This window comes from Perissodus microlepis, chromosome 7 (assembly GCF_051167445.1).
Source record: "Perissodus microlepis isolate ML-2025 ecotype Zambia chromosome 7, ASM5116744v1, whole genome shotgun sequence".
Classification (NCBI taxonomy): Eukaryota; Metazoa; Chordata; class Actinopteri; order Cichliformes; family Cichlidae; genus Perissodus; species Perissodus microlepis.
In genome coordinates, this window is record NC_140467.1 from 6,803,743 (window position 1) to 6,818,217 (window position 14,475).

Sequence of the window (14,475 nt, forward strand, 5' to 3'; positions counted from 1 at the left end):
TGCGACGATACACATCAAGCGCACACTATAAGCCACTCGCTCTAAACGTGACGTATTTCCTGGAGAAAAGGGTTAGTGGCAAGTTGTTGTAATTTTCATCCAATCCTGAACCGCTTTATTGTATTGGCACGTAGCGGCTTATTTTCCCCTTTGTCTGTCCGTGCTGTTTAATTTGTACGTGTGTAAATTAAAAACAGCACTACTCCAGCCAGCAAACAAACCACGTGAAATGACTTAAACCTATTAGAAGAAGCCTCCGAAGACATAACTGGGCTCGACGGTGGAAGTTAACTGGCAAAATATAACCATGGTGGCTGTAAGTTGGTGGAGGATGACAAGCAAGACGGGATAGTTGAACTGAGCACTTTTCGGTGAAGATGGGTGCATGCGGGTAGCCTTGTAAATAATCTCCCGGACCGAGTAAAGGACGCACAGTGTCAGGTTAGATGTAAAGTTGCAAGTGAAACCCGCAGAAGGAGGAATGGGAGTCTCCGCACGGAGGGAGGATGAGGAGGCATGCCGTCTCGGTCCTCACTGGTGTTTGACTTGCTAAGGTAACTCCTACGGCTGACACCCGCTTTACTGTTTTGCTATTTTTTTTTCTTCTTCTTCTTTTTAATCCGTGAGTTTTTGATGCGTTCAAAGCTGGGAGGGGAGCTGTGCCAGAGTGGGTGGGAACAATGGGAGTATTAGCGGAAAGCGTTTCAGCAGTCTCTGCCAGCGCTGCCAACAGCGCTCACCAGTCCTCCCAGTCAGGTGAATGCTTCTCCAGTCTAGATAACAAGATTTTTTATTTTATTTTTTTTAAACCAGTACAGGGGACTCTTCTTTTTTTTTTTAAATTTATTTATTGGTAGAGACATGGCTTAGTGACATAGTTGGCCAGCTCTGCTCAGACGCGCTCCTCTGCTGAAGTTTATTGGTGGTAAGATAACACGATTGTCCTTAACTGTTGTATTTACAGTGCTGTTTTCTGCAGGATGTCACATTTGGCTCGGCTGATTCAGTTTACAGTCTGTTTCCACTGTCCTCTGCCTGTCTTGCGCGCACACTCTTTATTTTTGCGGTCTCATAGTTATTCAACCTGATGCTTTAATAGGGAGTAAAGCTAATCAAGTGCATTTATCTATGTGTGGTGAAGATAGCTGTAGTAAATTTCACTCAGTTCTGTTTGTCTGGCAGGGGTGGAAAAACACCAAAGCAGTGCGTTAGTCTCCGTCAAACACTGTATACGTGCTTGAAGAGCAGCTCAGTTTGAGCAAACAAGCTGCAAAACTAAACCTAAAGTAATCCAAGTCATGCTGTCCCTACCCCGTGGGTAATATTGTTTGTACTTCTAGTGCAGTTCCCACCAGAAGTAAACCAAAGAAGGAAGTCAAGGTCACCAGTTGTTGAGGCAAAAAGTATGGCTCAGGGCATCCTTCTTATTCCGACTACGCTACATCACCACATCAAAGACTGACTGATCTTCTGTGCTTTTCCTTTAGGTCTAGGCAAAGGTGCCTTCTTAAGTTTATATAGATAGAGAAAGACTTTGCCGTCAACCTCCAGCCTCCAATCTCCACTCAGTTTGTCACCTGTACTCCTAAATCCAGTACTAGTGGTCCTAAAGGTGTGAGCCCTTAGCAGCACATGGTTTATAAGAGATATAAAACAGGAATGCAGTGGAGGAGAAATAAGTAGGGAGACAAACTTGTCAACAATATAACTCATCTATAAAGTAGGAAGGAGGTTGTCTTAGATGAGGGGGAAGTTTACCGCGGGGATAAATGCCAAGATTCAGATGGCTGTTAAAAATGGGGTTGGATGTCTCTGTGGGACATTACTTACAGAATTGATTCTTCCTCCTGGACACATTGATGCTGCTGCCCCAGACAACATTTTTATCAGGCTTTTCCATCTCTGTAACTTATAGACAGTGGGAGCCAGGATGGATTAGGCTTTAGTGGCAGTCAGTCATGGCGTTCTCACTCGCTACACGGCGTGTCTCAGATGATCACTGCACAGCTCACATCCCGCCGTGTAGTGCAGTCCTGATAGAGCACAACATGCCTGTGCAGTGCCTCTGGCTTTCCAATCGCACTCTAACTTGGAGCAATTTTCCCTCTCAGGAAAGAATACTTGGCTGTCAGTGGTACTTCACAAATGCTGCAGCATGGTTGTGTGCCTTGGTTTTCTGTGAGAGGCCAGCCCAGAGCACATGGTGGGTGTAGATTTGGCTGGTGGGCAGCCTGAAATAGAGCTGGAGTGCTGCATATGGTCTGTCACAGCTTTGTGTTCTTGTCATTGCTAATGGAAATTGGCAGTTGCTCTCCATCAAGTAAAGAAATGGATATTGATTAAAAAAAGAAATCTATCTATACCAGTTCCATTATTGATTCTGCTTGCAGACTCTTTATCGATTCACATATGATTAATTTTTTTGATTTTTTTTTTTTTTCTTGCGGAGGGAAGACAAACCAGGTGTTCATGGGTTAAATGAACTTTTTTTTTTTCATCTCTGAGTCTGAACAGAGTGCAACAGCAGGAAAAAAAACTTTGTTGTGACTCAGGTGTACAGAAGCTCTAGTGCCATGAGTTTGACGTTATGGGTTTGCAGCACGGGAGCTGTTATAAAAATAATCCAGAACTGATATTCTTGGAAGCACACGATTCCGATGGATTGGAAAGTTTGGAATGGTTCTTGATGCAACTTGTTCTTTATTCTCATCTGTCAGCAAGGGTGGATGCTATTTTGTCTCATTATGTTTGTCATGTTGCTCCGGACTGAACCAATTGCACATTGTGTGCCTTTCTGTTGTTTTGTACATATTCCTCCAGACTGTATATATTTCTTCTGTTTGCTATTTATTCCTGATGTCTTTAATTTTTATTTATTTTTTTACTCCTGCACAGTTGGGGTGGAGCACCCATAATTTCTTTGTACATGTACAGTAACAATAAAGGGTTATTCTATTCTATTAAACTCCTTGTCAGATAAATCACATTTAACCTACTGGGAATACTTGTGATAGCAGTGTGCTGTTGACTAAACAGCTGCTCCAGAGCTTTGGGAAATCAAGTCTTTTCCAACTAAAAGAAAAGAATATTTTGAATTTTCTTGTCTTAAGAATTGAGTTTGATTCAGGTTCATGCTGCTGACAATATTGCTTCATTTGACTGATGGTGTTTGAGTTACTATTAAATGTTGTGCCCTTGTTATTTATTTATCTTTGCACTCAGCAGCAATTACTGAGTTTTATGTCAAATACCAATTTTGAAATCGGAACATTTTAAAATAAATAATGACTGGATGATGTTATTTTTTTAATGTAATTTATGTTTGGCAAGGATACCTCTAATCTGATTACAAGAAAGCTATAACAAAGATATGTAAAGTCGTTATAGCTGGATAAAAAGCTTTTTTATGGGGGATGGCAGTAAGAGTAAATTTAGGAATTAAACAAACGGGAAAGTATATTTCAAATGCGCCTCCTGTTATTTAATTGCTTTAAATAACTGGAAGGCGGCACAATGTCGCCACACAGCAAGAAGGCTCCTGCAAGGCTCCCTAGAAACATGCTTAATGGCTTAACTGGTGAGTCTAAATGGGCTGTAGGTCTGAGTGTGAAGGGTTATCAGTCTGTCTGTGTTAACCCCGCAATGGACTAGCAGCCTGTCAGCTCTGTCGCCCAGCATCTGCTAGGATAGACTCCAGCCCCCCACCCACCACCCCTCCCCCTGCGACCCCGACTGATTGATGTGACACAACAGATAAACATGTCGCTGCCATAGGTAAATGTCACCTGACTTGTCGATAGGCCGATATCAGTCAACACCGCAGATGTAAGCCGATGCACCGTTTGTCCAATGTATCAATGCTTTACTGTTTGCAACCTATAAAAATGCAGGCCACTAATAGCCACTAATATCATTTACTGATGAGTCAGTTAAGCCAATAATATAGTTTCTGCTGGTGAATGTGTTAGGCTGTAACTGTAACCTTTAAATTATATACAACCTATAAAATACAGCATTAGGATAATAATAACAGTGTACTCAAAAAGTGCATTAAAAATCCCCTACCATGTTTATATAATAAAAAAATAATGTGGACTATTTTTGAGCAGTTTTAATCTGTTTATTGCTGCAAGTGTTTAGGGTACAGGGGCTGCAGTCTAATGGACTGGGGAAGTTATCAAAACATTAATTAATGGACACTGCTGATGCACTGCTGATTCATCTCCCTCTAATCTCAAACAGCTTGAATAATGAGTGAGTCAAAGCACACGAGTCAGTCTGTGCTAAGCTTCTTCAACGGAGCCTGCAAAGTTCTGCTGACCACTGAGCAAGAACAAGGGATCAGCTGATGTGATGCGTCCTCTTGAAGGACAACTTAGTTGCTGATGCTGAAGAATAAGAGAGGATTTTGAATCGTCTAGAAAGAACATCGTGGCAGAAGTTGTTGCTCCTACTCTGTTTCAGCAGTAAGAAATTACTTTGGGGGAAAAAAATAAAAGATTTCTCGTCCTCCTTATCAGGACTTTTAGAAGTCCTGACAATAGCTTGAAACAGAAAGTGTTCAGTTAATATTTCAAATCTGTCATGTTATTTTAGCAAATCACGGGTCATTTATCCACCCCTGCACGTCCACTGAAGGTTCAGTGTTGTACTAATCTCAATCGAGGTTATGCAACTCATTTTGTATTTTCATTGTAGTTTAGATTCTGAAGTCTTAGTTCTCCTTTGGTGTGAAGGTTGAAGCTACGGCTTACTTTTAGGCCTTTGATGTATATTGTAAGAGTAAGCAGCCACTTGTTAATTCCTCTCCAGGCTGCATTTTGAAAGAAGGTGTTTTGGGAGTTGTATTATAATGTGCTTGTTGTTTTCCGCAGTGCTGTATGAGGGGGAGGGACCCCACCAGTACCACCTCTATCTCCTCTCTCTCTTCCCCTATTCTCGCTCTCCATCTATTCTTCCATCTCTCAGCCGTCTCGGTAACAGCAGACCCCTGCCCCTGTTTTTGTGGTGCTAGCATAGTGTCTAATGAGCTCAGAAGAAATACTCCACAGGAAGAGTGACAGCCCGTGGTCATGTTTCCACCATTTCTTCTGTTGTGCTCAAATCACACCCACACCACATTTGTGAAGCCACAGAAGCGAGCGTCTACTCTTTGAATAGTTTGAATCTATGCAATCTGCGCAAATGGGATAATTGTTTGGAAGATTGAGGGATTGAGGGTATTTTCGGGGAAGTGAGGAGTTTACGGCAAAAACAGCAGTTGCCTCCAAATTCCTACTGCTAAAAGCATATCATTTGGAGTTGGGAGGTTTTTCTTATCAGACCACAAGGAAAGGATTTTGGTCAAAATAAAAAAAATTGTGTTTACGACTAACCCGTCCTTTATTTTCTTCCTCTTGTCCAATGTCGGATCATTGTAGAAGCACATTAAGCAGAATATCCCAGACTTCCTTTTACCCAGCAACATTTCCAGACTCCTCCTGGGGGATCCCGAGTTTATCGCAGCCCAGATAACATATAAAATGTATCTGGAGGAATTTCAATCTAACCCAAAGTCCTTAGGGTAGCTTTCTCTGTGAAATGCATGAGCCACCTGAGCTGGCTCTTTATAACATGAAGGAGTAGTGGATCTACTCCAAGCTCCCTCAGATGTACGAGCTTCCCACTCCGTCTCCAAGGGCGTGCTTCCATTCGGTACGGCTGCCATGTAGCGTGCACTAGCACGACAGTCCCCGCTCTCTCACTGGCCTGCGCATACACTGAGATTAGCGATTGGGACCGGAGTACACATCAGTTCATCTCAGCATCTCAAATCCCCTTTCTCATGCTCACTCAAACTTAAATATCATACTTGGAAAAACACATTTGCAGAGTACAAAAAGGGTCATGATTTCAAGGATTTTGTGGCTTGATTGGGAAAGTAGTGTCACACTGTCTTTTCAAATGCACCAAACATTTGCTGATTACCTAAACCGTTTTTCACTGTAGCTATATGAAACACGGCATACTGTTCTTGGGCAGATTTTGTACTCCTATTATGTGAGGACCACTAAATCTCACCTGGACCCACCTCTTCAAGCAGGTCAGGGCACAGCACAGAGCAATCACACGTGTCAAACAAACTGTAATTTTTGGGGTTAAACGTGACCTGGCGTGGTACGGTTAGTTTGGTATGAGTGTAACCTGAAAGCCTGAGCCCAGCTCCTGTGCAAAGGAAAATATTTTCAGTCAGTTGCATCCACAGCCTCATTTTTTTTCTATCACTACCCAGAACTCATGACCATAAATGAGTGTCTGAATGTAGATTGACTGCTCCTTTTACCCATTACTTGTGAAAGAATGCCAAGATACCTTCGCTTCGGGAAAAAACAAACCTGTCTGTAGGGAGCAATCCACTTTTTTCCAGCAGAGAAATAAATAGAATTTATTTTTTCAATCTAAACTGAAGGTTTGAGGCTGAAACTTTCCCAGATGTAGTAAAAAAGTTTTTAGTTGCATTGTAAATCTAAAAGGCTGAATTCGAAAGATAAATTGTATGATTCAAGAAATTGTGCTGCCTTCTGCCCTTTTTGACATGATCAGGTATTACTTTCCATAAGGCATCTTACAAATGCTCTTAGCCACTGCCATCTTTCTATCCACCACATCCTCGGGCTCAAAAATAAGACGTCCTGCAACCAGTGGTGTAGCCTCCTCATCCTATGATCTTAGGATAACATCAAGAGACACAGCAAGTTCTTTAAAGCTTTGAACATCCTACCTGCCAGGTGTTTTAAAAAGTTGTGCACCAAGAAAGTATACCTAGGAAAATGTGCACTATTGAAGGATCTGGACTGTCACCATCTTATTCAAAGGCACCTGGTGGCACTAGGTAAAGTATGCTGGGGTTTTAAAAGGCAGATCACGACCAACTTGAACGAGTATTGGAGAGCTGAGAGAGTTTGACTATGTATCCAGGTATACTGTAGTTTGACTGCTGCTAAAAAAACATTAAGGAAGCACTTGATCATCACAGTATAATGCAAGGCTGTGAAACCTCAGAGATACAAGTCTGTCCACAAACACAAGGAGACAAGGCGTTACATAAGACGAGCTGAAGAGGGTTGTAGAAACAGCAGGAGCAGCACCAGAGCCCTACAAAATGACCTCCAGCAGGCTACTTGTGTATGTTTCTGACCAGACTGTCAGAAACAAACAAAGACTTGGACTCAATGAGGGTGGCATGAGCTCCTGACAGCACCGCGCAGTGCAGCTCAATTGGCATTCGCCTGAGAGCTCCAGAACTGGCAGGTCCATCATTGGCACCCTGTTCTCTTCACAGATGAGAGAAACTTTGCATTGACCACGTGTGACAAATGCCACGGCATCTCCAGTCCTTGGTCTGTTACGTGTGTATTAGGGCTGCCACAAACGATTATTTTGATAGTCGACTAGTCACCAATTATTTTTGCGATTAGTCGACTAATCAGATAATGCATCCATTGAATTTAAAACGTACAGCTTATTGCACCAGCATGCATCTGCTCTTATATAACTATCATTAGGTTACAGCTTTAAGTGTTTAAGGTATGTGCTAACTAAAAATAAAGACAAGATGATAGTTTATTAAATTTAAATGAAATTTGCAGATTATTTCGGTGAAGTTTAATAAACGCAGCCGTCTGCTCCTTGCTACCTAAAATATAACAGGACACCGGAGTAAATTCTCGAGCATCTCACACTTCTGATAATCAGCTGTCTGCTTGATGTTTATTCAGCTGTGTAAAAACTATAACTTTAATCTCAGCCAAACCGATTTACTCAGGAACAAATAAAATACTGAAAAAAGCCAAACAATAAAATTTTTAAGTTATCTAAGTGACTTATATATCATGTTTAAGCTGAGTAGCGAGAGACAGCGGTGGGTTTGAAAACGATTTGCCGGGAGTCCGGTGTTCTCACGGGCTCTAGTGAGCCTTGCCCCCGGCTAGCTATCGAGCTAGTGGGTAACAGACGTCTCCGAAAACGTCGGAGTGCTTTTGAAAATACGTGGTGTCTTGATAAACTGAGCAGATATTTGAGGTTTACACAGCTACATTCTCGCCTGAAAATATGTTAAACGTTTATTTTGTGACCAGAAAGAATAATAAGAGTAATATTAAAACTAACTAGCTGCCGCCATTGTTGGAAAGCAGTTTCTTCTTCTTCGGGGTTTAACGGCAGCTGGCATCCTTGTACATGCAGTGCTGCCATCTTCTGTTTCAGTCCGTTATTACACTCTTAAATCCTACTACTTATTCCTGCGTCTTTTGGGATCTTAAAGCTTCAAACGAGGCGTCGACTATTAAATTAGTCGTCGACGATTTTTATAGTCGACGTAATCGTGACTAGTCGACTAATCGTGGCAGCCCTAGTGTGTATGCCTTCTAACTGGACAGATGGATAACACTGAAGTAATGACTAGTTTAGTGACTTTGTATTATACTGTGATGATCAAGTGTTCCCCTTTTTTGTCTTTTTAGGGTTTCTAAGGCAATGAACAGCTAACTTAACAGTTTAATACTTTAAATCTAAAAATCCTGATGTCCAGAAATGTTGACATAAATATTCTAAATGGAAGTGTACCAAATTGGGGGGCCTACACTGCAAATTCAGCAAATTTACAACATCTGAGATTTTTTTTTCCACATCGGTTAAGTGTGTTGTGTGGATTGATACATTTGATATAATTTTTGTGTGATCAGCAGCGTTACCAGTGAGCCGTTTAGGCCTGTATGGTCTCGATCTCCTGTTCTCTTAGGATGAGCTGATATACTTAGCAGATAACCACACCTTATCTGTCTTCACACTCTGAGTCAGTTAACTTACCTTAAAGCTTTCCTTTTCATGTTTGACTTACAGGCTCCTTTTGTATGATCCAAAGAGCTACAAAGCAAAGAGCAGCAGACGATCTCAGTTGAAAATCTTGCTCATTTGAACATCTGCTCAAATAATGGTCCTTTTTAGCGTGCTTATTTTACTATTCTGTTAAATGTGTTGAAAGTACCTTTTCGTACCTAATAAGCAGTCTGTTATTTAAAAAAATGGAATACCTTATAATGAAGAGCAGTGCATGAGTAAAATTTAAATATTTTCTTCCTCAGACACGTTTCCCCTCTTTTTGCCAGTAGCTGTATATTGGTTTGCTAGGAGCTCTTCCTGTATTGCAGCAACATGCCTACTGTATATCATTATCATACATTACCATTTCAAGTCTCAAAAAAATGAAAGAGAATTGGAAAATGATTCAGTTTTTGGCACAGCCCTTGTCTGTTTCTGACCTAATATTTATGCTTTGCACATTTATTAAGATGTGGTCTTCTTCTCAGAGTCTGACAGCAGACTGTGAGTAAATTTCATGCTTGATAAGGTCTGTGGGTGTGGTGTCTATTTTTGATGCAGTTCTGGGTTTGTTTTTGTGAATGGTGTCTGCGGTAGGTAATTCAAACCCAAGAGTGACCCAGTTAAGAAGGCCATGTTTGTGTTTATAGCTTGCTCTGTCCTCTCATCTCCAGGCCAGTGTTCTACTTTGCTGCTGTAAGGTGGAGCATCCCCACTCTGCCTGGGACACAGCAACAGACGGACAGATAAACTGCGCTGTGAAGTTCTCCTTTTAATGGATGCCAGGGTGGCCCTGCTTCTCTTGTGGACAGTCTTTGTCCTGCTGACAGCTGAACTGAATTGGATTGATGCTGCAAAGGTCTACACCAATACGTGGGCTGTCCAGATCAATGGGGGCCCTGGGGAAGCTGATCGCATCGCCAGGGAACATGGTTTCATCAACCATGGCCATGTAAGTTCTACGTCTCTTACTCCTTCCTTCTATTACAGTGTCTAAAATGTTATACTATATATGCCGCATATGTCTGTTTGGATTCGTTTCTCTCCTATATATCACCTACCTACTAGATTTTACTTTACTATACACAGCCATGGTTTGTTACAGCAAAGTCTTGCAAGTCTCAGGCTTACAAAGCAAGTGTGCATCAGAGAGCCTGACATGACACTTAGACAATATTTTCTTTTTTTCAGTGGATTGTTAAAGTCTGGCCTCTTCCCATTTCTTGTAGCTTAAGTGGGGCATGCATGACTTCTTACCATGCTGGCGCATACTCGTGTTTGCAGAACAGTGGTAGGAATAGACGGCAATAATAAGGGTGATATTTTAGGGTCTGAAGGACGGTGGCTCTGTTTAATTATGATGTAGCTAGTTTAATTTTATTGCTAGCACTTCAGTTGCTGTTTGTGGTCTTGCCAAGTCATTTTATTTAATTAAACTGTTGTATCACACAGTTTTGAGATACGGGAGAGGGAAAAAAAACAACTGTCAGAGGGTGAAGAATGAGGAGGAGAGACAGAGAAGTGACTTATTGTTCTTTCAGCGTATTAGGTCCCTCACATATCAAAATGCTTCAGAGGCTAAGCTTTTTCATATTTGTGCTCAGCACTTGACAGCGAGTCGCTATTTGGTCCCCTTTTCCCTTGTTGCTTCACTTGAGACTTTACTTCATTTGCATGTGTCTGTGTGGAGCTGCTGGAGTGTTACACACACACACACACACACATGCACACGCCAGTGAACAGCCCTATGGATTACTTCTTACGACTATGCGTAGGAGGTTCTGCATATTCCCATCCCACCTCTACCCACCTCAACTAAAGAGGATTCTCTGAAAGAGAGGTTTGCGAAATTAAATCGGGCTTATCTCTCCTGCCTTTTTATTGTCAAAGATGGTTTTGTCTGGAGTGCAAAGCCAGAAGTTTTTAGTCTTTTATCCTAGCAAATAGTTGTAGTTCGGGTTTTTTGACAATCTGGACAAGATTAGACTTGTGTCAATAGGAAATGCTCTTTACGTCCATTATAATAGATCACATCCATGTGACCAAACGTTGAGCCTCTCTGAGGAACTTAAATTATTTTTAAATGTGCAGTTTCTTTAGTATTTATGTAGATACTGCAGTAGCTTCAGGCTTAAAGTATAAAACTATTGTAGTGCTGGATAAAAGAAGGCTTCGGTATATTGGCCCCTAACACTTATACTGTAAAATGATTCTGTAAGTTCTGGATAGAATGAATTGGGTAAAATGAACCCATCAATATACTGCTCACAAAATACAGATATATATACTCTAGAGCCAAAACAGTATCTCTTCTCAGAATGAGGTAATTCTTCTTTCTCTCATATTCCTCTAATGTGATCACTTTCCCTAGGAAAAAAAAGTTTAATCAGTTCCTGCCTTCTGTTTATCACTGTTGCCCTCATTTCACCCAGCTACAGAAACATTTCGAGCCTCTGCCTATAATACCACTTAATTAAAGGATAGATGTTTAGTTTTCTACTTTCTGTTAATTACTGATTGCGTCAAATGAAGAGATGCTGGCAGAAGGCAGAGAAATGAATCCTCTAAGATGACTCTGGGTTTGCAAAATCTATGATCCCGTATGGCAGATTGTCAGTTAAGTGCACACGAAATTAAGCTAGGGTCCTGGAAAATGAAAGAGAATTGCATGCAGACTCATTTTGAAGAGTGGGCTCTAAGAAAAACCTACTTACCTCACCCCAACCAAGCCTGTGGCACTTTTCTCCAAAAGCGGAGGGTTCTGTTTTTTTTTCCCTGCAGTGTGGATGTGGGAGGCAGATATTCCAAGGGTGGTGGTTATAGTTGGCTGCAAGTTTAGGGATAAATGATACAAATACTAATTTCCTAAACACGGTGAAAGCTAGGAGCGTGTGTGGGAGACGCTAACAAAGAAAGGAGTAAAGCTAGTGTAGCATGATGTTATGGACAGAAAAGTGCTGGATGACTGGAAGAAATTTAGTATTATCCACCGTCTGGAATTAGATTTTGTAGGAGTACATCTTCAGTCATTGTTTTACAGAAGCACCCAAATAAGTTTTATTTTAGTCTCTTCTGAGTGGGTGCTATGACAGAATGATGATATACGGGCTATGTGCAGTATCTGCTCTCTGACAGTGTAGTGTGGGTTATGTGAGGGTATGAGTTAGGCAAGACTTTGTAGAGCTGGCAGCTTAGAGAGGGAATGACTTATTCATTTTCCCATCATCCTTGGTGGTGGTTCTATAGGGCTCTTGTAGAGAGGAAAGAGGCTGATGTATAATCAGGACTTAATTGGATTTTTATCACTAATGTGATTACAGGATCATCACGTAACTGATTATTTGTTCACTGTGGTGCTTAGAAACACCTTATTGTCTCTGCACGTCTTTTTGTATTTGCAGATTCACTTATTATGTTTCGGCCTAATTTTCTTTGAGTGTATAAGGGATAATGTGCGCGTTTGATTATGCTTCATGCTGATATTTAAGTGTAAATGTCATCAAGACTTTGTTTATCGGCATCGTTGTATCTGTTTGTTGTATCTGTGTTAAATTTTGGCCTCCTTTCTTCGTAATGCTTTGTGTTTGTGTGGGAGTTCTATGGTAGGGTTAGGAGCTAAATGTCATGTTGCGTTCTTGGTGAGCCAAGTCAGAATCATTGTTTTTATGAGGATGGGCAGGCTCTGTAGGTGGTGACAGACTGAATCACCCTGGATTAGACGTCTAACGCCACAGCCTTTCTCTTTGTTTCTTTGTCCTTCTCTCTTTCTGCATCTCTCCATCTGGCTCTCCCAGTTTCTTTCTATTTATAGCTAACTCACTGTAAACATGTGGCTGTAGTGTAATCTCAAATAAGGGCTTTTTTGTTCAGCTTCACACAGTCAGCTTCCCTTGGCGGGGGGCCTTCTTTTAAGACTGCAGGAAAACACTCCATTAGGGCTGTGCGATATGACCAAAATCTCATATCCCGATATAAAACATCTATCGTCCGATAACGATATAAATCACAAAAAATGTAATATTTTCTGTAAATTCTGTGAATCTCGGGTAGGTGAAGTGTTTCCAGCTGGGCGTCTTGTACCTGGAGTCGAGTGTTTTAACCGATGCATGAAACTACACATTTTTAGACATAGGTTGTAACGGTCGCCGTTTTCTTTGTGAGTATTTATTACACGGCGTGCTGCGGGGAAAGCCTGTTCTAACGTTTGAGTCTAAGGTTTATTTTTTAGCACCTGGCGGCTCTTTTTTGCTTCTAATCCGTCAATACTCTGCATACTTTTTCATGTGATTCCATTTATTTTGAAAATTCATGCGATGGTTTTACCGTCGTTGTTGCTAACGACAGCCCATAAAAACAGGCGCTTGTCCGTCCATAGTGTGTTTATATTGAATATAAGAGAAAGAGAGAACTTTAATAAATTAATATAGCCACTACAGTGACCATCAAAACGATGAAAAAAATATTGCCGTAAACAGTTTATTTTGCGACACCACGAAACAAACGATAGCGTAAAATGAAACGATAGACGTTTTTATATCGTCATCCGATATATATCGTTATATTGAACAGCCCTCCACTCCATTGGCTTCAGTGTTGCACAGCTTACAGACCATTCCCATTCAATGAATGAATGTTTGATTGCAATCATTTTGTCTCAAGTTATAGTACTAAAATACTCTTTCAGACTCAACTTTTCTGTGCTAGGTGGAAGGTTCTGCAATCTGCAGTTGTCTCTGCATGATACCTTGCCAACTATGTGACATGTCAACCAACTGGCGTATTCTCTCTCTTCCTTTATTTGATTCAGTGAGCTTATTTGATTGGCCAAAAAAAAAAAGAAATGCAACAAAATGATTTCATGAAATACATCTCACTCTCACGCACTCCCTTTCTTTCTGTCATCATGTAGTGGCTGTGGGAGATTGTCACAACACACCAGCACTGAGTGCATGCAGATGTGGCACTAATGCTTTTAAGGCCGTTTGTTTTTCTAGCGAGAAGAGTTTGATTATTTTCTATTTGAATGTGATTTGTAAAGTGAGCTCTGAGAGAGAGAGGCTGTTTATATTAGACTGTGTTATTGGTTTTATCTTGCATTCATTTGCCTTAAGTGCAATGGGGAGGATGTGTTTGTGTGAGAATGTGTCATTGGTTTGGCTCTTTAAACCCCCCCCAGTTATTTTAAGTAAATAGTTTCAAAAAAGCAACATCAATTCTTTTCTCTAATCAGTTAAGATTACTTTCTTTCCCTTTCTTGCACATAAACTTCTTCAACACTTTAGGCTCAATCATAAAGTTATATTTCACTGTTCTCCTGCATATAGACGTGCACCCGCCTGCAGTATTTGCTGATTTTGGTTCCTCATAGGACTTTGAAAAAAGAAATGGGGACGAGTGCTTCTCTGAATAAAAGTTGCAAAGTCTTGCCGTTGGCACTAATGAACCTCAGGAGATGGAGTCTGAAGTGGTACTAATATATTATAATGTTAGCAAGAATTTATTCCAAGAAAGTGTAAGATTGAGTCAACTTTCCTTTTTTGCTCTACCAGACTGGTGATAAATTGAAAGAAAAACCAACATAAGGTGTCATTGTAAGGTGTGCTCCGCCATTGTTCT

General features: G+C 40.9%; 1 protein-coding gene across 2 annotated transcripts in view; it reads left to right on the forward strand.

Annotated features, from left to right (window-relative positions):
• The first annotated feature begins 23 nt into the window (after window positions 1-23).
• The window catches only part of furinb (furin (paired basic amino acid cleaving enzyme) b), a 93,496-nt gene continuing 79,044 nt past the window's right edge, over window positions 24-14,475 (forward strand). The window contains exons 1-2 of one of the 2 annotated variants that reach the window (XM_084933021.1): window positions 24-554; window positions 9,534-9,811. In XM_084933021.1, the coding sequence (XP_084789147.1) occupies window positions 9,635-9,811 (177 nt within the window). In that variant the 5' untranslated portion in view covers window positions 24-554; window positions 9,534-9,634. Of the gene's footprint in view, window positions 555-630; window positions 926-9,533; window positions 9,812-14,475 lie in introns of those variants that run through there. The other variant, XM_084933022.1, reaches the window with a different exon arrangement.